The following is a 23482-nucleotide window of genomic DNA, read 5'->3' on the forward strand; positions in this document are numbered from 1 at the left end:
TATTTCAAAATAGAATTTCAAATGCATCTAACACAAAGAAATGGTAAATTTCTGAGGTGATTTATCCGCCGATTACCCTGATCTGCTCTGATCATTACACATTCTATGATTTATAGAAATGTCACACTGTATTCAGTTACTAAGTGTCAATTAAAAATGTTACAATGGGCATTTGGTGTGGCTGTTGAGACCCCACTTATCCCTTACTGTAGTGCTTTGTTCTAGTCCTGGCTCTGCTTCTGATCCAGCTCCCTGCTAATGCACTTGGGAAGCAGCAGATAATGGCTCAGGTGCTTGGGTCTCTGTCACGCACGTGGTGGACTCAGATGGCATTTTTGGTTCCTGGCTTCCTGGCCAGCATGGGCTGTTGCAGCCATTTGGGGAGTGAACCAGTAGATGAATGATCTTTCTGTTTTTCTCTCTCTCTCTGTTTCTCTCTGTCACTGTGTCATTCAAATAAATAAATAAATCTTTTTTAAAAAGGATATTTCATTACATTTAGTTGTTGGATCTCCTTAGGCTCCTCCTGGCTGTGACAATTTCTTAGACCTCTTATGTTTGCTTTTTATTTTGTTTTTCTTTTAATTTCCTTTTATTTGAAAAGCAGAGACTTCATCCATCTCCTGGTTCACTTCCTGGTCACATCATCTCACTGGTTCAAAGTTCAAAGCCAGGAGCCAGGAATGCAGTCTAGGTCTCCACATGGGTGGTAGAGACCCAAATACCTGAGCCATCACTGGCTGCCTCACAGGGTGTGCATTAGCAGGAAGCTGGAACTGGGAATGGAGCTGAGACTAGAAGCCGGGCCCTGTCACATGAGATGCAGGTGTCCTTAGCAGTGGCTTAACTGCTGTGCTGAACGCCTGCTCCACCTTTTATGTTTGTGATGACTGTGACATTTTGGAGTAGCACTGGCAGAGTATTTTGTAAAATGTTCCTCAGTTGGGGTTGGCACTGTGGCATAGCAGGTAAAGCCACCACCTGCAGTGCCAGCATCCCAAAGAGGCGCTGGTTCAAGTCCCAACTGCTCCACTTTTGATCCAACTCTCTGCTACAGCCTGGGAAAGCAGTACAAGATGGCCCAGGTCCTTGGGCCCCTGCACCTGTGTGGGAGATCTGGAAGAAGCTCCTGGCTCCTGGCTTCAGATCAGTGCAGCGCCAGCCATTGCAGCCAGTTGGGGAGTGAACCAGTGTGTGGAAGACCTTTCTCTCTCTCTCTCTGCCTCTCCTTCTCTCTGTGTGTAACTCTTTCAGATAAATAAATAAATCTTTTTAAAAAAGTTCTTCAATTGGCATTTGATATTTCTCTTATAATTAGACTAGAATTTTAGTTTTTTAAAAATATTTAATTTGGGGGCCAGCTTCTGGAGTAGCTGGAAAAGCCTCTGCCTGCGACGCCGGCATCTCATGTGAGCACAGCTTTGTGTCCTGGCTGCTCCACTTCTGATCCACTTCCCTACTAATGGCCTGAGAAAATCAGTGGAAGATGGCCCAAGTGTCTCCCTGCCATCTGCATGGGAGACCGGATAAAGGTCCTGGCTCCTGACTTCTGCCTGTCTTCAGTACTTGGCTCCAGCTCCAGACTCCAGCTTTCCTGTTAACGCAGACCCTGGAGGCAGTGGTGATGGCTTTAGTAACTGGGTTCCTTCCATCTTCACTGGGGCCCCCACACTGAGTTCCCAGCCTCCGGCTTCAGCCCTGCTCGGTCCTAGCTGTGGCAGGCATTTGGGGAATGAACCAGCAGATGGGAGCATGCTCTCTTTCTCTCTCTCTCTGCCTCTCAAATAAATACATAAATGTTGGCCGGTGCTGCGGCTCAATAGGCTAATCCTCCGCCTTGTGGCACTGGAACACCGGGTTCTAGTCCCGGTCGGGGCGCCAGATTCTGTCCCGGTTGCCCCTCTTCCAGGCCAGCTCTCTGCTATGGCCCGGGAGTGCAGTGGAGGATAGCCCAGGTACTTGGGCCCTGCACCTGCATGGGAGACCAGGAGAAGCACCTGGCTCTTGGCTTCGGATCAGCGTGATGCGCCAGCTGCAGCATGCCGGCCGCGGCGGCCATTGGAGGGTGAACCAACGGCAAAAAAGGAAGACCTTTCTCTCTGTCTCTCTCTCACTGTCCACTCTGCCTGTCAAATGTAAAAATAAAAAATAAAAAAAAAATGTTTTTTAAAGTATAAAACCCAACACTACTTAATTCTATTGCTCGAAAGTTCCCATCTTTCCTGTAACTCTTTGATAGACGTCAGCATTGTATGTTTCGAGCACCTCCTTACTTTCTGGCTCTACAAGACACTTCAAGCTCATCTTGTACATTTCCTGTTCCAGTCCTAGAATCAGCCATTTCCCTAAGCACGCTCGGGTCCTTTTATTGAAGAATGATGTTAGAAACCAAAACCTGGAGCTGGCATTGTGCCACAGCAGGTAAATCCACTGCCTGTGATGCCAACACCCCATATAAGCACAAATTTGAGTCCTGGATGCTCCACTTCCGTCTGATCCAGCTCCCTCTAATGGCCTGGGAAAAGCAGTGGAAGATGACCCAAGCATTTGGGTCCCAACACCCACATGGGAGATCTGGATGAAGCTCCTGGCCCAGCCCTGGCCATTGTGGCCATTTGGGGAATGAACCAGTGAATGGAAGATCTCTCTCTGTGTGTCTCTCTGACTTTCAAATACATAAATGAATCTTAAAAAAAAAAAGGGGGGGAGGGGGTTGGTGCTATGGCATAGCAGGTAAAGCTGTCACCTGCAGTGCTGGCATCCCATATGGGCACCAATTGGAGTCCCAGCTGCTCCACTTCCGATCCAGCTCTCTGCTATTTCGTGGGAAAGCAATAGAGGATGGCCCAAATGAACCCATGTGGGAAATCTTGAAGAAGCTCCAGGCTCCTAGCTTTGGATCTGCCCATTTCCAGCTGTTGTGGCTATTTGGGGAGTGAACCAGTGGATGGAAGACCTCTCTCTCTGTGTTGTGGCAGTGTGAGTTAAGCCATCACTTGGGACATCTGGATATCCACAGCCTGTATCAGAGTGTTTGGGATCAAGTCCTGCCTTAGTTTTTTTTTTTTTTTTTTTTTTTTTGCCAGGCAGAGTTAGACAGTGAGAGAGAGAGATAGAGACAGAGAGAGAGTTATAGACAGTGAGAGACAGAGAGAAAAGTCTTCCTTCCATTGGTTCACCCCCCAAATGGCCGCCATGGCTGGCGAGCTGCGCCGATCAGAAGCCAGGAGCCAGGTGCTTCTCCTGGTCTCCCATGCGGGTGCAGGGCCCAAGCACTTGGGCCATCCTCCACTGCCTTCCTGGGCCACAGCAGAGAGCTGGCCTGGAAGAGGAGCTACCAGGACAGAATCCAGCGCCCCAACTGGGACTAGAACCCGGGGTGCTGGCCCCGCAGGTGGAGGATTACCCTAGTGAGCCGTGGCACCAGCCATCTTAGTTTCTGATCCAGCATCTGGCTAAGGGCCTGAGAGGCAGCAGACAATGGCACAAGTACTTGGGTTCTTGCCACCCACGAGGGACACCTGAATGGAGTTCCTGGCTACTGGCTTTCTCTGGCCCAGCTCTAGTTGTTGCAACCATCTAGGGAGTGAAACAACAGATGGCTGATAGACCATCTCTCTCTCATTCTGCCTTTCAAATAAATACATCTTAGAAAAAAAAGTTTCAATGACAAGAGCACAATGGGCCGCACAGTGGCTAAGACAGACATGGAAGCAGTGTGATGGGTATGTTGGGATTCATTATACTCCTCTCTGTGTGTGTGTGTGGGTGAAACAGTCCATAGAGAGGGCGAAATAGAGAGATGCAGTCAGCCAGATGCAAGGTGTTAACACACACTCAGCCTCACTCACGAAGCTCTTCCTGTCGGCGTGATCCTCGGGTGAGGCGTTGAAGAAGACAGCTTCTCGTCCACGTGCAAGGGCCACCAGCCCTTTCAGAAATCCAGCCTGATGCTCTCTTCTCATTTCCCGACTCTGAAATCATCCCCATGGAAGTAAGTCAAGAGGATTTCACCCTCTGTTTCATGGTCAGCGGGGCAGGAAGTGGCCTTGTTTCTGGCTCAGGGATTTCAGGCTGAGGTTGTCTGATGCAGACAGCAATCATCTCCAGTACCCCACCCCTGCGGCCCCAGGTTCACACCTATAAACACCCTTCCTACAAGCTCCAAAGGTAGAGATTTTCTGCCTTCTCCAAGGTGATAAGGAATAGTTACCACCCTGCTCCAGCCTTTGAGTGGAACTTGCCAACTCTCCCCTCTTAGCCAGGTTGCTGGTCACAGGGTCAGTGAGTCATTACTCCACCTTAGTTCTGTCTTGCTTCCTCCTATGAGGGCTGGGGACACCTTAACTCTGAAAAAGCTGTAGTAGCTGCTTCCTGAGACTGCTGGACTTGGCCTTAGGATCTACTGTGGGATTCTTGACCTCCTGGGGCAGCTCTGGGTAGGTCAAAAAAGCAGAGAATGGGGAGACTTACCTCACCAGAGTAGGGAGCACCACAGTTCAGCCTAGCCCTGCCCATAATAAGGGACTGCCCGGGGTCCTTCCTCTCACTCAGCACTCATGCCACCTTGTACCCTCTCACTCCCATGGGACAGATCATGGCTGGCTCTGCTTCTGTTCTGAGGACAGGAACTCCTGGAACAGCTGCTCCTGCATTAGGTCAAATACATTTCCTGTTGATTGGATTAGTTTCCTTCCAAGCAATGCATTTATGGAAGGAAGGGAGCTTTTGCAGGCATGCATTTGCACAGGCAGCCAACCTCCTCCAGTCGTACACACACACACACACACACACACACGCATGAACATTTTCTCCTCATCCACCCACAAAGTGTCAGTCACATTTAGAATTTGCACAAATGCACACCCTCCCCCATACCTCACAATGCACACCCTCTCACCCACCTACTCACGTGTTCCACAAAATCACACCTGCTCACATATCCTTGGAAGCACATTGCTATACTGTACCCCCAAGAGAGAGCAAGATGGGGGAGACAGGCAAGGAGAGTAGGTTGTGAGAGCTCAGGAAGCCAAAACTCTGCAGAAAAGTCAGAAGACCAGGACCTCACAGTCCCTACTCCCCCACCCTGCAAGTCAAAATGCTAAGAGTTGTGAAGGAGCAGGGACTCAGGGCTCCCTGCCTTGCATGGAAAGTGCACTACCCTGGGCCGATAGTGACAGGTCACGGGCCTGTAACTGAGCTGGGAAGTTTCTCAAGGCTGTATGGAAAGAATGCCACTGCCTCTGTGACATCTCCAAGCCCCTGTGGTTGATGGCAAAGGATCGCCCTTGGGCTGGGATTCCCTGGCAGCTCAGGAAGTGACAGGGAGGGAATGGATTGAGAAATGGAAGTTAAAGACTAGCCTTGGGCTCTGGGTCCAACATCCTGTCGGAGGAGTCTTTCTAATGTCAGCTAGAATCAGGAGGAGGAGGCCCCCAGCCACTGGAAACCTGGAAGTCCCCTCCTGTGAAGCAAGATGGGAGAGCAGTGACAAGTGCTGGGGAGCCGGCTAGCAGCAGCCCCAGTCATTCTGGCCTCAGCCCCAGACTGTTGTCTGTCTGCCCTGATCCAAGTCGGCCCCAACTCGGAAGCTTTGAATTCTGGAAAGGAGTAACTCTTTCTCCTTTAGGAAAAGATCCTGGAGCCGACCGACAGTGCCCAAGAAAATTGGCGCAGAGCTCAGGGCAGGACATCAGGACCCTGCCATCCAACTCTGATAGGGCGCCCTGAGTCTTTCCCTGTGCTGCCGCCGGGGGGCGCCCCCAGCTGGGGCTGAAGCCGCCGCCAGCAAGGCTGTTATCATTAGCGTAATTAATAAACAAGCACTGCTGGGGCCAAGCGGAGGAGGAGGCGGGCCCCTGCTGCCCAGAAGAGTCCCTGGAAAGATCCAGGGCGGTTGTGGGGAGGTTGAATGGCAGCCCCCCCGCCCCAGGGCCTCTGGGAAGGGTTGTCTGCGTTGGTCTCCCTGCGGAGGCGGGGTGGTACAGGCAGTGGCAAGGACACGGGGAGGGGAACACTTGGTGGGCTTGGTTGGGAACCAGCTCTGCATCTGCTTGACAGGATGTCTGTGGGCAAGGCCACCCCCGCGACTGCTGGTTTTCAGGCAGGCTGTGAGGCAGTTATTCATTCACTTAACTGACATCTGCCTATTTATATAAGGATTGCCTACTGTGTGCAGGGTGGCATAGAAATAATGGCTAATGCATAACTGGGCAGGGTGGGGACATGGCCATCTTTCACACCAGATTGGGGGGGGGCAGGGAAGCACTAGGCAGAAGGGACAGCTCCAAAGGCGGGCTGTTTGGCCGTGTAGCCTAGCGCGGGGACCAGTGAGTCTCAAGGTAGCACCTGAGACTGCAAGACCCCAGACCCAAGTTGGAAAATACGCCGCTAAGGTGGGGAGGCGAAAGTGGTCATTTTCGGGTAGGAGGATACTTGGGAATCAGAGGCGGGACATGGAGCAGGAACGTGAAGACGTGAGGTGAAAGAGAGAGGAGAGAGGCGCGAAAGGCACGCAAGGGGGAGCCGGTTCTGCGGGGGCAGCCTGCGTCCCAGCGACGTTGGGGCCCGGGGCTAGGAGCGTCCCGTCCAGAGGGGGAGTGCTGGATTCTGCCACCAAGAGTCTACACAGAAGTTGGGCTGCGTAGGGGCTCCGGCGGAGTTTCTGAGGCTCCGGAGTATTTGGGGAGGGGGGCGTGGCCGGGGGCCCTCCAGGGGCCGGAGTCCGATCCCGGCGGCCGGGGCGGGGGGTCAGCGACCGAGCGCGGCCCCAGGGCTCCGCGGGGGGGCGGTACGAGTTCGGGCTGCGGGCAGGCCGGGAGGAGGCGGCGGCTCCGCGAAGAACATGAATCAGCGGCGGCGGCGGCTGAGGAAGGAGCGCGGTGGCCCAGGAACGGCCCCGGGGACCCCCCGCGGCTGACGGTGGCGGCCGCGGCGCGGGTCTCGGAGGCACGGGTCCCGGCGCCGCCCCCCGGGCGGGCTCCAGCCCCTCCCCCGGCCCTCCCTCTCCTCCTCCCCCTCTGTCCTCCCTTCTTCTTCCTCGCTCGCGGGCCGGGCCCGGCATGGTGCGCCGTCGCCGCCGATGGCGCTGAGGCGGAGCATGGGGCGGCCGGGGCTCCCGCCGCTGCCGCCGCCGCCGCCGCCGCCGCCGCCACCGCCGCCGGTACTGCTGCTGCTGCTGGCGGGGCTGGTCTCTTTGCTGCTCCCGGAGTCCGCGGCCGTAGGTAGGGGCTGGCCCGGGAGGCGGCGGGAAGTGGGGGCTGCGGAGGGGCGCGGCCGGCGCTCGGAGCCCAGGGGCGGCAGCCGAGCGAGACCCGGGCCTGGGCGGGCCGGAGGTTTGGGTTGGGGGGTCGGAGGCTGGAAGGCCGAGGTGGGGGCGGCGGAGGGCGCGCTGCGGAGTGTTGGCCGCGGGGTCTGCGGTCGGGCCCCCCACCCCCAACTTTCTCGCGACTGGAGGCAGGGTGAAGGGAGGCGAGTGGGGTGTGGGCTGTGCGGTCAGCGGGGGGCGGTGGGGACTGGATTTTCCCGCCGTGATGTTCTTGGCTGTTTGCTCTCGTCTGCCCACCTCGCACGCAGTGGTCCCACTCGGAAAGCAGAGGCTGGGGCCGAGAACCCAAGGGGCACCCCATACCATTTAGAAACAGGGGCTGCGAGGATGCCCTGTCACAAAAACATCTGGGCACACTCAAGTTCCTGGGTCCGCAAAGCTTCCTGGAACCGGGTATGTTGGAGGGCAGGGGCTGAGGCTAGGCTGCTGGTCTCTGCCGGGGTAGCTTGATGTCCCATGGAGCCGCTGGGGCAAGAGTGCTCCATGCAGCTCCTGGCTCTCCCAAGCGCACACTGCACACCTCCGGGACTGCTAGAGGACGAGGGGGTGTGAGGCTGCCCTGCCTGTCCTGCGTCTGAGCCCGACACCAAGAAGGAGGTGGAGAAGAGGCAGAGGCCAGGGCAGCAGGCACTGGGCTGGCACCTCCTGAGACAGCAGTCTCTCAAGGAAGGGAAGGGAAAGACGGTGACAAGGCTTTAGCAGCTAAGAGGTGTGCATCTGATGCTCAGAGAGCCCAGGCATTTACCTAGAGTCACACAGCCAAGGACAGGAGGAAGCAAGACTGGATTTCAGCCATGTGGAGACTTCCCTGCACCTCTGCCAGGGAGCCAGGAGGTGTGTGCGTGTGGTGTGTGCGTGTGCATGCATGTGTGCACAGAGGAGAGGGGCAGCGTTCCAGAGGGTGGCCCTTGTTGATGTGACAATGGCTCTGCAGTCTTGGGCTAGCTGCTCAGGGCCCCACCCCTCTCTTCTGCCTCCCACCCTCCTAGCCTCCGCCCCTGCACACATTCAGGTATTAATAGAGCCGGTGGCTGCCAGGAAGGCTGCCATGTGTTTGATCTGACGTGGTTTTGTAGCCATATGTTCCCTACTTTGGGAGAGCACCCCCTTCCCTTCCGCAGCCTCCTTTCTTTGGCAGAAAGGGTGGAGGGGGTGCTGGTGCCGTCGCAGGGGCTACGCTGACTCCTTGGGTGGAGAGCGGGCAGCCTGTTGCACCGGCTGGGTGCAGTAGCCAATTCTAGGGCAGTGCGTGCCCCAGGGGCTGAGGACTTTCCCCTGTTTCAGCCCTCTCCCCCCTTTTTTTTGGGCTTTCCCCTTGGTGGTTGGGCCTGGATTTGCATTGCCCAGCAGGGAGGCTTGGAGAAAAGGGCCTCAGAGGTGGTGTTGGAGGGACTTGGTAGAACAGAAGTGAGGCCTGAGCTGTCTGTCCTGTGTCTCCCCGCCCAGCCCAGGTCCTGGCCACCTTCCCTCCCACGCTGGCCTGCCCCTGCTGCCTCCTTGGCTCTGGTGGAGAATCAGCCCGAAGCTGTGTTCTGGGAGGGAATAGGAGAGATTTCCAAGGACAGGGTCTCTCTCTCTGACACCGACTCGCTCTCGGTCTGACCCAGTTGGTGACACTGTCTCCCCCTGCCTCCCCCAGACCTGAAGCTCTGGGGAGCCCCGGTGAAGATGACCGTGTCTCAGGGGCTGCCTGTGAGGCTCAACTGCACCGTGGAGGGGCTGGACAGCCCTGACATCCACTGGATGAAGGACGGGGCTGTCATCGAGACCCTGGACGAGGTGTTCATCCAGCTGGACGATCGGCACTGGGTCAGCTTCCTCAGGTGCAGGACCAGGGGGCACGGTGCGGGGGCCGGCCGGGGCCAGGCTGTGCCGAGGGCCGGGGCTCTGCAGGGTTTTTGTGTTGGACAGCCTGTGGAACCCTTCTGAAGTGGGGGCAGGCTGAGTGCTCCATGTCCTGTTGCCCCTGGACCGTGGGAGGCGAGCCTAGTGTCCTGTTTCCGCAGCCTGAAGTCAGTGGAGCGCTCGGATGCGGGCCACTACTGGTGCCAAGCGTATGATGGGGGAGAAACGGAGATGTCCCAGCAGGTGTGGCTCACGGTCGAAGGTGAGGAGGCAGGCCACATGGATGCGCTGGCCTGGAGCAGGTGCTGCCTGATGCCGGCCGGCCGTATCAGTGGAGGAGAACTCCATGCAAGCCAGCTTACCCCACTGCCCTGTGGGGACCAGCTTACACCAGGCTCTGGGCCCACCCCAGACTTCCGATCTGAGAACCAAGGAGATAACCAGGACCCGCAGCCCAGGGAGAAAGGGGCTGGGGGATGCAGCCTGTTTCAGTTGTCAGAGCAACATGCCTCTAGCACCCATCTGGGGCTGGACTCTGTTCCGCCAAGTGGCCCGGCCAGCAGGGCGAGGGGTGGGGGAGGGGAGGAAAGCTCCGCAGCTGTGGGAGCTCAGAGCTGTTCAGCCCAGGAAAACAAAGTGACTAAGAAAGTAACAAAGGGCCGGGACCCAGAGCCTGCAGAACCCTGCTAAAGCGCCCACCCACTCCCCTCCTCCAGCCCCCACCCCCTTACTCTTTGAAGAGCTGTCAGAGTAGGAATGGGAAGGGAGTGGAGGCTGAGGAAGAAAAGCGCTGGCAACCCCCTCCCCCAAGCTAGATGGATGCCTGTGGTGCCATCACCCCCGTCTGCACGGAGGACTTCAGGTGGGCAGCTGGATGCCCACCACCCATTGCCCTCTCTCTCCAGGTGTGCCGTTTTTCACGGTGGAGCCCAAAGATCTGGCAGTGCCGCCCAATGCCTCTTTCCAACTGTTCTGTGAGGCCGTGGGTCCCCCCGAACCCGTCACCATTTTCTGGTGGAGAGAACACACGAAAGTTGGGGGCCCTGTTCCCTCTCCCTCCATTTTAAATGTGACAGGTGAGCAGCCTCAGGAGAAGGCTTTGAGCAGGGTCCCGGAGTGTGGTGAGACTGGCATGGGTCGAATCGCCTTTAAATCGCGGAGTTGGCTGTGGTGAGGTGCCAGAGCAAACCTCGGTGCCTGGGTGCGTGATCTGCACGTTACTGAGCTGGTTAGCCAGGTGTGCTGGGCTGCCTGGGTGGGCTGATTAGTGTCCTGATGAGTGTGTGTGTGTGTGTGTGTGTGTGTGCGCGCGCGCGCGCGCACGCTCTGAGAGGGGAGAGGGGGAGTGCTGGGGCCGCCTTTCCTCTGTTCCCAGCAGTCTGGGCCCTGTGCAGCTGGCCCTGGGAGATGAATCGTGTGAGGCCAGGGGCACCCATCCCCCAGCCCCTCCCAAGGGAAGGAGCCAGAAACCAGCCCACGCAGAGCTGGGGAGGAGTGTCTGGCAGGCACTGAGATTCTCAGGCTGCAGAGTGGGGAACGGGAGGGAGGGGGAGGCCAGCAGAAAGATACAGTGACCTCCCCCTTCATGGCCCTTTCCAGAAATCTCCAGACATCTTCCCAAACAACAGTACCTGTCTATCCCTCGGCACAGTTAAACCCCAAGCAGCCACACCTGCACACCCACTGGGCCCCCAGACGCTCAGGCTCACGTGCTGGTGTGCTGGTGAGCCTCGCTTACCTCCCTGCGAAGTTTGTTTACCGTTTTCTGGGCGAGAAAGATGGGAGTGCAAACCTGGCGCTGGAGGAGGGTGAGGGGGAAGAGGCTGTGCTCTGTGGAGTCCTCCAGCAATTAGAATCTGGAGAAGAGGTGGGTGGGTGGGGCGGAGGGAGGGTCCTGTGCAGGAGCTGGGGTTCACTTCTCTCCAGATGTGCAGCCAGCCCGTTAATAAGCACTCACCAAACTCCCACTCCACACGCCACACTGTGCTAGGCACCGCAGGGGAGGAAAGAACAGAAAGAGAAGCTGCCTTTCCCACCCCGGAAAGAGCTGAGTATGTAACAGGACAGGAAGACACACGCCTAAGGAGTACAGAACCGAGCAGACCCGCCAGTGGCAGGGCACAGAGCAAACTGAGCAGGAGAGGAGGGAGCTGGCCCTGCCGGCGGGAGACCGGGTGGAGGTGGGAGAGGTGTGGCATTGCTCACGTGCCTGCTGCCTGCCTTGTGCTTCACTCACGTGCCTGTTCCCACAGCTCTCCCATTTAAGAGATGGGAATATAGCGTCCTAGCCAGGCTCCTTAGATTCCAGAGCCCCTCTTCATCTCCCCATACTGCACCCCCAGCCCCTTCCTTCCTTTGGTTAAAGGAACTTCCAAGGGTCCCCCCTTCCCAGCTGCACAGTGAGTGGGAGTTGCTGAGAGGGCTTAGGCGGCTCACTGAGATTTTCTGGCCCCAGGGGTGACCCAGAGCACGGAGTTTTCCTGCGAAGCCCGCAACATAAAGGGCCTGGCCTTTTCTCGCCCTGCCACTATTTTCATTCAAGGTAGGAGGACGAGTGGGAGGAGGGGGGTGGGGCCAGGGGCATTTTCCATGTGGAATGATTTGGTGGCCCTGCCCCCCTCGGTCCTGCTGGGCTGTCAGGATGAGGGGTTAATTGGCTCAGCTCCCGTTCCTAGTGGGAGCACCTGAGACCCTGCCGTGGCTGAGATGAGAATAGAATCCTGACGTCACAGCAGATTTCCCATCACGAAGCACAGTCCTTGGGAGGGAGGGAGGCAGACAGGCAGAAGGAGATGGTCAAGGCTTATGCCCAACCTTGTTTCTTCACTCCCTGTAGAGGGAACGGAGTGGGGGTGCGGGGGTAGGGGGAAAGCAGCTTTGTAGAAGATAGAGGAGCCCCAAAGGGCGGGTGCACAGAGGGAGAGGGGGAGAGAGGAAGCAGCGAGCCATTGCAGCAGGAGCTTGGCTGTGGCTGCAAGGGCAGCTGCCTATTTTGTTTGTGTCTCCCAAGGCCCCAGGTGCCACCCCCGGACACTCTTAGCTTATTCCTTGGTCATACCGGGCCCCTGATTCAGGGAGAGGTGACCCCTCTTCACAGCCTGGGCACTCTCAGTGCTGAGCAGCTGTTCCCTGCTGGTTGCTTGGCTTGTGTGGAACTGTGGTCCTGGGCATGCTAAGTAGCCATCTTTAGGTTGATAGTGTCCCAGGCCCCAGGGGGTGGGGAGCGAGTCAGGGCTTGGCTCCCGCGTCTCTTGTTCCCGCCACTGACTCTGAGTTCCCACTCACAGCACTGCCTGCAGCTCCTTTCAACGTCACAGTGACAAAGCTCTCCAGCAGCAATGCCAGCGTGGCCTGGATGCCGGGGGCTGATGGCCGAGCCCTCATCCAGTCCTGTACAGTCCAGGTAGGCGGAGACGGGCCCCAAGGGCTCTCCCTGCCTGACCAGCACTTGGTTGACAGTGATGTCACGTTTACTAGGTCTGCCTGTGAGGCCTGGGCTGGAGCTCTATTCAGGTGCTGCACGTTAGCGGGAAGAACCCAGGCCACTGTCTCTTTGTCATAAGGTGCTCTGGCAGGTTGGCTCAAACCCTTGCGTTCTTCAGGCTACAGAGCAGATCACTGGAGCAGATTGGGGGTCCCTGGAAGAGGCTTTCTTGTGTGGGTGAAATCTCGAACCTGATACTCGCATTCTCATAACCCCCAACCCAAGCCAAAGGGAACAGGAGGCCCAGAAGGGTCCTCAGCCCTGGAGGGTGGAAAAGCTGGGAAAGGTGACCCTAAGAACAGGAGGTAGTGCAGCCTTGCTCATTTTCACCTGTGTATTCAAAGGCATTTAGTGAACACCTCTCAAAACTATTCTAGGCAGTTTCCCTGGGTCCCTGCTCTGAGCTACCCTTTTAGAAGACCCCACCCCCCTCCTTTGGCCACACCTCTTGATCCTAGGCAAAGAGGCTTCAGGACCAGGGGACAAGCTGTGCAGGTGGGGAGGACTCTCACTACCACTCCGGCATCCAGCTGTACCTGACCTCTTGCCCAGCTGCACTAAGTCGGCTTCCAAGGCCTGTAGAGGCTGTTCCCCTGGCCCATCCTCCCAAGGATGTGTACTTCTGAGGGGCAGCCTTTTGCTGGGGGCATGGGCACCAGGCTTGGGCTTGCAGGCAGCATTGCCCACACCTGTGTACATGAGGCCTCCAGAGTTGTAGGCCCTTGGGTGGGGTTGGCTCTTGCAGTGCCACCACATTCACACGTGGAACTCCAAGGATTTGGAGAATTATAAATGCAAACCTGACCTTCTGTGTATCTGACAAGGTATCAAGATAGAAACTAGTGCATAGTTGGATTAGCTGATTTCAATATTTAGCCATGCAGTAGTATGTAGGGTCTTTCCTCTGGGCCCCAAATTGTATAATGAGAGACTGGTTCATGGTGGCTTGAGCAGTCCAGGAATGTGAGTCTGTGTGTCAACAATGACTGGAATCCAGTGCTTTTGTAGTTATGCACCGAGTGCAGTGGGGCTGGGGAGTTCTCCAGAGTAGACCAGGAAAGCACGTGCAAAGGCCTGGAGGTGTGGGAATGTGCTGTGGGGCAGAGGCTGGCGGGGGTGGGGTGGGGGGCCAGGCACACATTCAGGCTCCCAAGCCCCTGCCTAGCCTTCTTTCATCTCATCTCACAGTCCTAGGACCCTCCTTCCCCTACAGTGTTCCTTTTCCGCCTTTTCTGTAGGTGACACAGGCCCCAGGGAACTGGGAGGTCCTGGCTGTCGTGGTGCCCGTGCCACCCTTTACCTGCCTGCTCCGGGACCTGGCGCCTGCCACTAACTACAGCCTCAGGGTGCGCTGTGCCAACGCCTTGGGACCCTCTCCCTATGCCGACTGGGTGCCCTTTCAGACAAGAGGGCTAGGTAAGGGACTCAGAGCAGAGGAGCTGGGTGGGGGGGTGGGGGTGGAGCTGGAGTTCTGCCCAGAGTGCATTTCGAGCAGCTACCTGAGGGAGGGAGGGAGGTTCAGGCATCACAACATTGACCGAGCTGCCTGTTGCATACCATCCCACACTGCTTCCTGACGCTGGAGAAGTGAACCAGAGAAGATGGGATAATGTGGTGATGAAGGAAGCCCCTCCCAAAGAGAGCTGATTGAGGTCTAGGGGATAAGTAAGAATGCACGGAGATGTGTGGGGGACAGCACTGCAGGGAGAGGCACAGTGGGTGCAAAGGCACAGGGGCCAGAGCTTACTTGGGGTTCTGGCAGTTGCAGGGAGGCTGGCACTGCTTTGAAAGGGGTGTGGCCAGGGATGAGGCAGAGGCAGTAACCATGGTGATGAGCAGCTGGGGTGTGAACGCACTCCCTCCCCCCCATGCTTGGTTCTTAGGGGTAGATGGAGAGTGACAGTGACGGGAAGGGGAGGGCTCTCGGCAACTTTCTCTCTTTGGGAACAGCCCCATCCAGCGCCCCCCAGAACCTCCATGCCATTCGCACGGACTCGGGCCTCATCCTGGAGTGGGAAGAAGTGATTCTCAAGGGGCCTTCCGAAGCCCCCCTGGGACCCTATAAACTGTTCTGGGTCCAAGACAATGGGACCCAGGTAAGGGATCAGAACCCTCCACTTTCTCTCTTCTGGGGCTCCAGCCCGCGGGGCTCTGAGGCCTTTCAGAGCGCCTGTGGGCTGGGTCTCTCGCTGCCCCTCCCCTGCAAGTTCCCTCCCCCATTGGATTACCTTGGGGATCGCCTTTCCTGTGGCGGCTGTCTTTGTATGGGAAGCAGGAAGTACATTCCTGCACTAGCGGGGGAGGGCACAGATAAGGCTCTATCCCCAGGCCAGTCCCGCCCCCCCGCCCCCGCCCCCGCCCCCCACCTGTGGCTAGTGTTCTGGAGAAGCCTCTGCAGCCGGATCTGGAAGTGAGGACTCCGCAAGCTTGTGTTCCTAAAAGCTGCCGAACCCACAGTGCCCCTAGACTCCCATGTTTCTGGCTGGACTTTTCTGGGCTCAGTGTGGGGTGGGGGCTTTTCCTGGCTGCAGGAGGAGCTGATGGTGGAGGGGACCAGGGTCAATTTGACCGGCTGGGATCCCCAGAAGGACCTGATCGCTCGCGTGTGCGCATCCAACGCAATAGGCTACGGGCCCTGGAGTCGGTCACTGGTGGTCTCCTCCCGCGACCATGCAGGTGAGGCAGGAGATCGGGGCTCTCAAGGGCAGCCTAGCACCCTCCTTCCTCATAGGCCCACAGACTCCAGAATTAAGCAGTTGAGGCGGGGGGTCGGTATTTAAACTGTGTCTCAGAGCCAGCACAGAGATCCTCGGCCACACTGTCAAGTGCAGATGGTAAGGGCCCGTCACGACCCGGCGGGGACTATGGGTCTTCCTTGGGAACTTCTGACAAGGGAACCCCTTGACCAGGCCAGATGTCCGTACTGGGAACGATCTGAAGGGATCCTTTGGCATCGGCATGGCTCATGCTCCTGTCCCTCCCTCCCTAGGCCGCCAGGGCCCTCCCCACAGCCGCACATCCTGGGTGCCTGTAGTCTTGGGTGTGCTCACGGCTCTGGTGACGGCTGCTGCCCTGGCTCTCATCCTGCTTCGGAAGAGGCGGAAGGAGACACGGTTCGGGTAAGGGGGTGGAGACACGGAGGGAGAGGCAGGTGGGAGCCCAAGACCTTGCAGCTAACCCTGTGTGCTGGCTTTCCTTTCAGGCAAGCCTTTGACAGCGTCGTAGCTGGAGGGGAGCCCGCCATTCACTTCCGGGCAGCCCGGTCCTTCAATCGAGAAAGGCCAGAGCGCATTGAGGCCACACGTGAGTGGTGGGCATCATGGGAAAGGGAAACGTGCCATCTTGTGTCCCCATTGTCATTCCTTTTACCTGTTCGTTAATTTGATGAGAATGTATGAACCTAGAGAAGTCCCAGGCACATAGCAGTGACCCAGCCCTGAGCAGCTGAGTGCATCTCTGTTCTCGGAGGGTTACTCCTGGGGTGGGCACTGTGATGTAGCAGGTTCAGCTGCCACGTGGGACAACCACATCCCATATTTGAGTGCTGGTTCAAGTCCTGGCAGCTCTACCTCTGATCCAGCTTCCGGGGAAGGCAGCAGATGGCTCAGGTGCTTGGGCCTGCTGCCCATGTGGGAGACCAGGATGGAGTTTCAGGCTTTTGCTCACTTCTGTCTGTTGTGGGTATTTGGGGAGTAAACCAGTGGATGGAAGATCTCTCCTTCTATTGCTCTGTCTTTCAAGTAGATGAAAATAGTCAATGAGTGTTAAAGAAAAGGGGGAGGGGGCAGGCTAGGGTTTGGATCAGAACTACAGGCCCCGTTTCCTCTCCACCCCTCAACGCAGTGGACAGCTTGGGCATTAGCGATGAACTGAAGGACAGACTGGAGGACGTGCTCATCCCTGAGCAGCAGTTCACCCTGGGCCGCATGCTGGGCAAAGGTGTGTGGGAGCCAGGGGCTCGCCGTGGCTGAGGGGGCTCGCTGTGGCCGAGGGGAGCGGCTCCTGGCACTTTGACAGCGTGGGTTTGGGTCAGCTTCTGTAAGCCACATATGTGTGTAGATTCCTGAGTCTGGGATGTTTTAGGAGGGGGGCACTGGGGACAGGGAGGGCTGAGGAGCCACTCCCAGCATGCTCTGCTTTGGCGAGGGGCAAGGGAGTTTCTTTCAGTGGCCCATGGAAGGTCACCTGGGAAGGAAGTTGCGGGGGTGGACTGCCAGAAGCCAGGGAGACCCCCTCATGTGGACCCTTTCCTAGGAGAGTTTGGTTCTGTGCGGGAGGCCCAGCTGAAGCAGGAAGACGGCTCCTTCGTGAAAGTGGCTGTGAAGATGCTGAAAGGTGAGCACACCGCAGCCATCGTGGTGTGAAGGCATCCCTCGGAGGGTGGAGGGTGGAGGGTGGAGGGTGGAGGGTGTGGCGTGAAGGCATCCCTCGGGAGGATGGAAGGTGACTGACTGAGCGGGCTCTGCTCTGCCTCCAGCATTTCAAAGAAGAGCTTGTCAGCACTCACTGGGGTGCTGTGTGTGCCATGTGAATAATTCATGGGCAGCAGCCCCACACACTCCCGTGCCCCAGCCCTTGCTCCCTGCCGTCAGCAGTGACCATCCGCTGAGCTTGGCTTTGGGGTGCTTATGGCCGCGGTTGCTTGAGGTGCTGTCCAAACCAAAGGGAAGGCGTCATTGACAGGTGGAGAAATTGTTGGCTGGCGCCATTCCTGCTCTTGGCTGGACTGCTTCCCAGGAGCTCTAGGAAGCCCCGGACATCTAAAGCGCAGGACTTAGGAGTCTTGGGCAGAGGTGGGGGCACATCTCACTTCTCTCCTCCCTTGCACCCTCTTCTCCTAGCTGACATCATTGCCTCAAGTGACATTGAAGAATTCCTCAAAGAAGCAGCTTGCATGAAGGAGTTTGACCATCCACACGTGGCCAAGCTTGTTGGTGAGCCCCTTTTTGGGGAAGGCAGACAGGGAACAGAGCCCAGTGTAGGCTCCGCCGAGGTGAGGGAGCAGCTGCGGGAGAGAAGCTTGGGCTTCCCTGGTGAGTCAGCGGATGGCAAAACAGCTAGCAGGGTCCTGGCTGAAATCTGGCCATGCTCCAGCTGTGGAGTTGGGTTTGCAGACCCTGTCCCAAAGGGCTGCACAAGAAGATTGCTTCTGTGGACAGAGGAGGGGAAGGAGGGCACAGAGAAGGTGCTCCAGGGGAGGCGGGGCAGCCAGAGCCGTCCTGCGTAGTCCCACAGTGGTAGGCCAATGCGGAACCAGTGGGGAAACAGGTGGCGGAGCCTGGGCCAGAGGTGACGCAGCAGGTGGGGTCTTGGGTGGGGACTTTGTGTGCCCAGGTTCTAACTCTCCCTTGTCCCCAGGGGTGAGCCTCCGGAGCAGGGCTAAAGGCCGCCTCCCCATCCCCATGGTCATCCTGCCCTTCATGAAGCACGGGGACCTGCACGCCTTCCTGCTCGCCTCCCGGGTTGGGGAGAACCCCTTTGTGAGTGCCTGGGGTGCAGGAGCAAGGCCGGAGAGGGACAGAGCCTGGAGAGACAGGCCTGAGGCCGGTGGAGCGGTTGGGAGTAGGAGGGTTCTGGGTTTGACCCCTTTTAAGCCGGCAGGCTTCCTTTTCCCTCACAAAGCCCAGCTGGGAATCAGAGGCGAGGCCAGGGCCACTTCTGGGAGAAGGAATTTATGGAACCCCAGGCTCAGAGAGTCTTGGCCCCACAGCCTCACTCTGAGCTGCCACAGCTCCTTGCCTCGGGCGAGGCTTGTCTTCCTTTCCCTGCCTTCATTGATTCTGAGGATGGTGTTCTGGCCTTCTGGCCAGGTACCCCATTCATCCTGCTCCAGCCGGGTGGGTAGGCCCAGCCTGAGTTTGCCCTGTCTGCCCACCAGAACCTGCCCCTCCAGACCCTGATCCGGTTCATGGTGGACATTGCCTGTGGCATGGAATACCTGAGCTCCCGGAACTTCATCCACCGAGACCTGGCCGCTCGGAATTGCATGTAGGAATTCTGGTGGGCTCAGGGTGGGAGCCAGCGGCTAGTGCCAGGAGGAGCGGGCTCACTGGCAGTCAGCTCCTTCCTCGGATGATATCTGCTGTGCATGGGGCCAGCCTGGGAGCAAAGATACACCAGCTGCAGGGAGGCTGTGGGCCTGAGCGGGGAGGCCGACCCCATCTTCCAAACCCCTTGCAGGCTGGCCGAGGACATGACCGTGTGCGTGGCTGACTTTGGACTCTCCCGGAAGATCTATAGCGGGGACTACTATCGTCAGGGCTGCGCCTCCAAGTTGCCTGTCAAGTGGCTGGCCCTGGAGAGCCTGGCTGACAACCTGTATACTGTGTATAGCGACGTGGTGAGCAGAGTGGCTGGTTGCTGATGCACGTGACGGGGGTGGTTCCCCAAGGGCCTAGCCAGGTCTGTTCTCTGTGCTCTGAATGTCCAGTTATGAGGACCCTGAATGTCTTTGCTGTCTGGCCATGGCTTTGACATCCTCCTTCCCCACCTCCACGTTGTTGCAGTGGGCCTTTGGAGTGACCATGTGGGAGATCATGACTCGTGGGCAGACGCCTTATGCTGGCATCGAAAACGCTGAGATCTACAACTACCTCATCGGCGGGAACCGCCTGAAGCAGCCTCCGGAGTGCATGGAGGATGTGTGAGTGCTGGGAAGGGGCTCTGGGGTCCTGGCTGGGCCAGGGGGAGCCTCTGCACCATCTCAAATGGACCTCGTTTGGGCAGGAATGTCCTTGGCGTTGGAAGGAGCCAGACCTCCACCCCGTCCGCCCCGTCCGCCCCGTCCTGCGGCTGTCCCCTTGTTTCCTCTGTTGTCCCTTTGCCTTCTCATTTCTTGCTCCAGCCTTTTTCTGGAGAGAACTGGGAACCCCAAGGGCAAGAGACACAGGGGCTGAGCCCATAGCCCTATCGCCGCATCCCGACCTCCTTCCTCCTCAAGACCCTGGCTACTCTAAGAGAACCGAGGTCGAGTTTCCCTCCCTGCATGGAGGGCCACAGGCAGCTCTACCACTCTCCTGCTTGCCAAGCGCCAGGTGGAGGAGGGCGTGGGAGGCTGGGGTTGGGTTCCTTTCTTGGTTTCCGCCTCCTCTTGAGGGAGCGGGGGAGCAACAATGAAGCATGGAAGCCCTGGGAGGAGGGGCACTGCCTCCTTTTTTTTTTTTCCCTGTAAGCCTAAAGCCTGCCCTTGGGGGTGGAGCAGGGTGTGGCTCCTTGTAGAAAAATGTCACCAGACCCCAGTGAAGCCATGGTAACCTGAGTTGGGTGCTTGGGGTACCCTTTCATGCCATCTTCCTCTAACTCTATGAGGAAAAGACTTAGTGTGGATGAGGGGATGGGATTAAAGAGGCTAAGTGAGCTGCCCAGTCACATGCTGTTGAGTGGATGAGCTGGGATTTGAACCCAGAGCCCTGTGATTTTAGAGTATGCGCTCTTATTAACCTTGACGCCAACTGAGCTAGCCTGTTTAGTGGCGCTTCTTCTCCACTCTGTCCCAGCCAGGCTCTCGTGGCCCCCAGAGGACCTTTTGCTAGCCCCACAGAGGGAGCCCACAGGGGCCCCAGAAAGAGCCTGCTCTGTTGCTGTGGGGTCTGAGCTGCAGAGGGCCACAGACAAGCAGGAGAACGCTGGGGTTCCCCTCCAGCACAGTGGATTTGAAGTGTCCTAAGCCTGGGCTGTGGGTGACTCACCTGCCTCCAAGAGGGAACTTCCTGGGAGGTGAACCAGTGCCCCCCCCGCCCGCCATTGCTCAGCAGGCATGAGGGGCTGGTGGGACAGGAAGCTCAACCTGCGTGGTGGCGGCTGCAGCTTCGGAGGCTCCAACAGGCGGTGGGGGACAGGCCTCGGCTCAGCCTCCTCCCAGCCTGGGCCTGGTGTTGTCAATGGAGGGCGGGCTGGCCTCCTACCAGGCTGCCTGGTGGACAGGCGCCAGTTGGCTCCTAGCACAGCCCTGGGAATGTGTCCTGGCCTGGCATGTCCCCGTGGCCCCCAGCCATTCCCACGGCCTACTTGGGGTCTGGCATGATTGCTCCCATCACTGGGGCCCTGTCAGGAGGGCTGCTGTGTGAGGCAGAGCGTGGGGCTCTTGTCATGGGCTGGACTCGTCTCAGCCCCTTCCTATTGGGTTTTGGTTTGCTTTTTCTTGCTCTGCCTGAGTCATTCCTTGGGAACAGTGATAGGCTTCAGGGAATCTGTAAGGCTCCTGAAATAGTATGTAAAAAAAGGCGTTTTTGCCAGGGAAAGAGAGCTGGAAGCTTTTCTCAGATTCTCGAAGGTGTCCAAGAACAGTGAGGACTGCAGACGGCCTGAGCGGGTGCCGCCTTGTGCGGATCTGAGCCTTAGAGTCGGGGCTCCAGCCCAACCTGTAAGAGTGACCGTGGCACCGTGGCTTGGGCTGGGTTCTACAAGACAGGAACACCCCAAGGACCCTCCCCCGTCAAGACAGCACAGGAGGGACCTCGGAGCCAGCTCACCTGGCTTCAAGTCGTGGCTCTGTAGCTTCCTACCTGTGTGACCTCCATCCAGGAGCTGAGCCTCTGTGCTTCAGCTTCCAGCTTTGTAAAATAGGGACTGGTGATTTCATAGGGTGGGTGCGAATGCTGCAGAGTGCCTAATGCATCGTAAGCCCCTTGCACAAGTACGGTAGATGCCATTTTCAAAAACCCCTGTGCCATGGGGTTAAGGGGCCCCAGCTTTTGAGGGAAGGGCCGCCACCTCCCCTCACATGTCTCTGTCCCCCAGGTATGAGCTCATGTACCAGTGCTGGAGCGCCGACCCCAAGCAGCGCCCAAGCTTCACATGCCTGCGAATGGAACTGGAGACCATCCTGGGCCACCTCTCCGTGCTGTCCACCAGCCAGGACCCCTTGTATATCAACATTGGGAGAACCCAGGAGCCTGCCGAGGGGTGCAGCGGGGAGCTGCCTGGCGGGGATGAGCCCAGTGGTGGGGCTGGGGATGGCAGTGGCATAAGGGCAGCAGAGGGCACCCCCAGTGACTATCGGTACATCCTCAGCCCCGGAGGGCTCGCCGAGCCATCTGGGCAGGCGGAGCAGCAGCCGGAGAGCCCCGTCAATGAGGCCCAGAGGCTTCTGCAGCAAGGGCTGCTGCCCCACAGTAGCTGTTAGCCCACAGGCAGAGGGCTCCTGGGGCCATCTGGCTGGCGCTGCCAGCTGCTGTGCTGGCCGGCTAAGCCCTGTCTGACCCCAGCCCAGGCAGCAAGGTGTGGGGGCTCCTGTGGAAGTCCTCCGAGCTGGGCTGGAAGCCTGGACTGACCAAATTGCCCAATCCCAGTTCTTCCTGCAGCCACTCGGGGCTGGCCTGGCATCGGTTCAGGCTTTGGCTTCATGGAGGTGGGCCAGGCCTGGTGGTCTGAACCCAGGCAGCTGGCAGGAGGGGCGGTGGTGGTGATGTTTCCATGGTTACCATGGGTGTGGATGGCCATGAGGGAGGGTCTGTGCAGCCTTTCCAGGCCCTGCCCTCCCAGCTGAGCTGTCCCTGCTGCTGTAGTGCATGCACTGAGCCGCCTGCAGCCGGGGGGCCCAGCTGTGCCCACACTCCAGCTTTCAATGCCAGGCTCACCCCTCGGACTCAGAAAGAGGTGCCCTGTATTGTTCCCTTTTAGGGGAGAGTTGGAAAGGGGCTACGACAGCCGTGTCCCAAGTCCTGCAGTAGGCAGTGGGATGCTCCGAAGGCCGCGTCCTCATGGAGTTTCTGATTCCCCACCCTGCCTAGGCCACAGGCCGTGGAGGGAGGGTCTTCTGAAGACAGTGCCCCGAGCCCAGCAAGGGAAGCGCTGCCATGGGGCTTGCCCGGCCATGATGGAGGCCAGAGAGGCGTCTGGGCACTCCTCCGTGCCCTGCCCCAGTCTGAGCATGCTACCCATCCCCACACGTCTCAAGACTAACAAAGGCAGCTGTGTGTGAGCCCAGCCCTTCCGTGCAGTGACCCTCAGCCCCAGCTTCCCAAACAACGGGAGACCCTCTTTTGTCCCTGTCTCTGGAGAGGAAATAGGCCTGTAGCTGGTGTGGGTGAGGGGGAGAGACTGGAGTCTGGCTCCAGGCCAGGCTGGGGGAGTCTGCTGGAGTGCATGGGGCGGGTCCTTGCTGTTAGGGGCATTTCCAAGCTGTTAGTTGCTGTTTAAAAACAGAAATAAAATTGAAGACTAAAGAACCAAGGCTTTGTCTCTTAAAATGTTTACTTTTTTTTTCCAGATCACAAAAATGAAGCATCTCTGCGTAGGGAAAAGTCTGGAAAGACATATGCCAAAATGTTAACAGCTGTTACCTTTATAGGATGTGATTAAGGAGACTTTCTTCCTCTGTGTTTTCCAAGTCTTCTGCATTGAGCGCAGAATGCTTTTGTAATTACATAAGATCCCAGTGAATCTTAATATATTAAAGATAATTCGCAGTCATTGTAGCCAATTAGGAAAATGCAAAAAAAATCCTAGAGAAATGCCAGTTACCTATATTCCTACCACCCAGAGATAACCATCATTTATCTTTTGAAACTGCAAATATTTTCAGGAAGTTCTTCATCTTGGAACAAAGAGGCAGTCATTGCTGTCTCCCTCCCTCCCTGAATCAGCCTACCACTGGGTATAGAGTCTTTATTCTCACCTTTACTCTCTTGCCTGGGCCAGGAAGACCTCTCTGGGAATAACGGAGCCGTCTGAAGACCAGAAATAAGAGCTCGGCAGCGGGCGTTGTGGCACAGCCGGCGGGTTAAGCCACCGTTTGGGATGCCTGAATTCTATCCTGGAGTCCCGGTTGGAGTCCCTGCTACTCCTTTTCCTGCTAATGTACACCCTGGGAGGCAGCAGAT

The 23482-nt window shown here is 57.6% G+C and overlaps 2 protein-coding genes across 4 annotated transcripts; one reads left to right on the forward strand and one right to left on the reverse strand.

The window, feature by feature from the left end:
• Positions 1–6445: 6445 nt before the first annotated feature.
• On the reverse strand, positions 6446–7066 carry LOC138844800 (acidic proline-rich protein PRP25-like). Its single transcript, XM_070054851.1, has one exon. The coding sequence runs from the start codon at positions 7064–7066 to the stop codon at positions 6446–6448; it is 621 nt and encodes a 206-aa protein (XP_069910952.1).
• Positions 6783–22832, forward strand: TYRO3 (TYRO3 protein tyrosine kinase). 3 transcript variants are annotated; one of them, XM_051822497.2, is made up of 19 exons: positions 6786–7226; positions 8970–9153; positions 9337–9437; positions 10081–10251; positions 11631–11717; positions 12463–12578; positions 13898–14075; positions 14610–14755; positions 15191–15335; positions 15649–15778; positions 15862–15962; positions 16503–16598; positions 16914–16994; positions 17501–17593; positions 18018–18139; positions 18538–18647; positions 18840–18999; positions 19166–19302; positions 21399–22832. In XM_051822497.2, the coding sequence occupies exons 1-19, from the start codon at positions 7085–7087 to the stop codon at positions 21781–21783; spliced, it is 2685 nt and encodes an 894-aa protein (XP_051678457.2). In that variant the 5' UTR covers positions 6786–7084; the 3' UTR covers positions 21784–22832. The 3 variants fall into 3 exon arrangements, with proteins under 3 accessions (XP_051678458.2, XP_051678457.2, XP_008267386.2); XM_008269164.4 differs by lacking the exon at positions 6786–7226 and adding an exon at positions 7513–8164; XM_051822498.2 differs by lacking the exon at positions 11631–11717 and having other exon boundaries at positions 6783–7226.
• The last annotated feature ends 650 nt before the right edge of the window (positions 22833–23482 follow it).

This window comes from Oryctolagus cuniculus, chromosome 12, assembly GCF_964237555.1.
Source record: "Oryctolagus cuniculus chromosome 12, mOryCun1.1, whole genome shotgun sequence".
NCBI classification, from domain to species: Eukaryota; Metazoa; Chordata; class Mammalia; order Lagomorpha; family Leporidae; genus Oryctolagus; species Oryctolagus cuniculus.

Bases quoted from the DNA above. Each gene is read 5' to 3' on its own strand.
- LOC138844800 (XM_070054851.1), bottom strand. From the start codon at position 7,066: ATGCCGGGCCCGGCCCGCGAGCGAGGAAGAAGAAGGGAGGACAGAGGG.
- TYRO3 (XM_051822497.2), top strand. From the start codon at position 7,085: ATGGCGCTGAGGCGGAGCATGGGGCGGCCGGGGCTCCCGCCGCTGCCG. The intron at 7,227-8,969 runs GTAGGGGCTGGC...TGCCTCCCCCAG, and splicing joins CCCGGAGTCCGCGGCCGTAG to ACCTGAAGCTCTGGGGAGCC. The intron at 15,779-15,861 runs GTAAGGGGGTGG...CTTTCCTTTCAG, and splicing joins CGGAAGGAGACACGGTTCGG to GCAAGCCTTTGACAGCGTCG.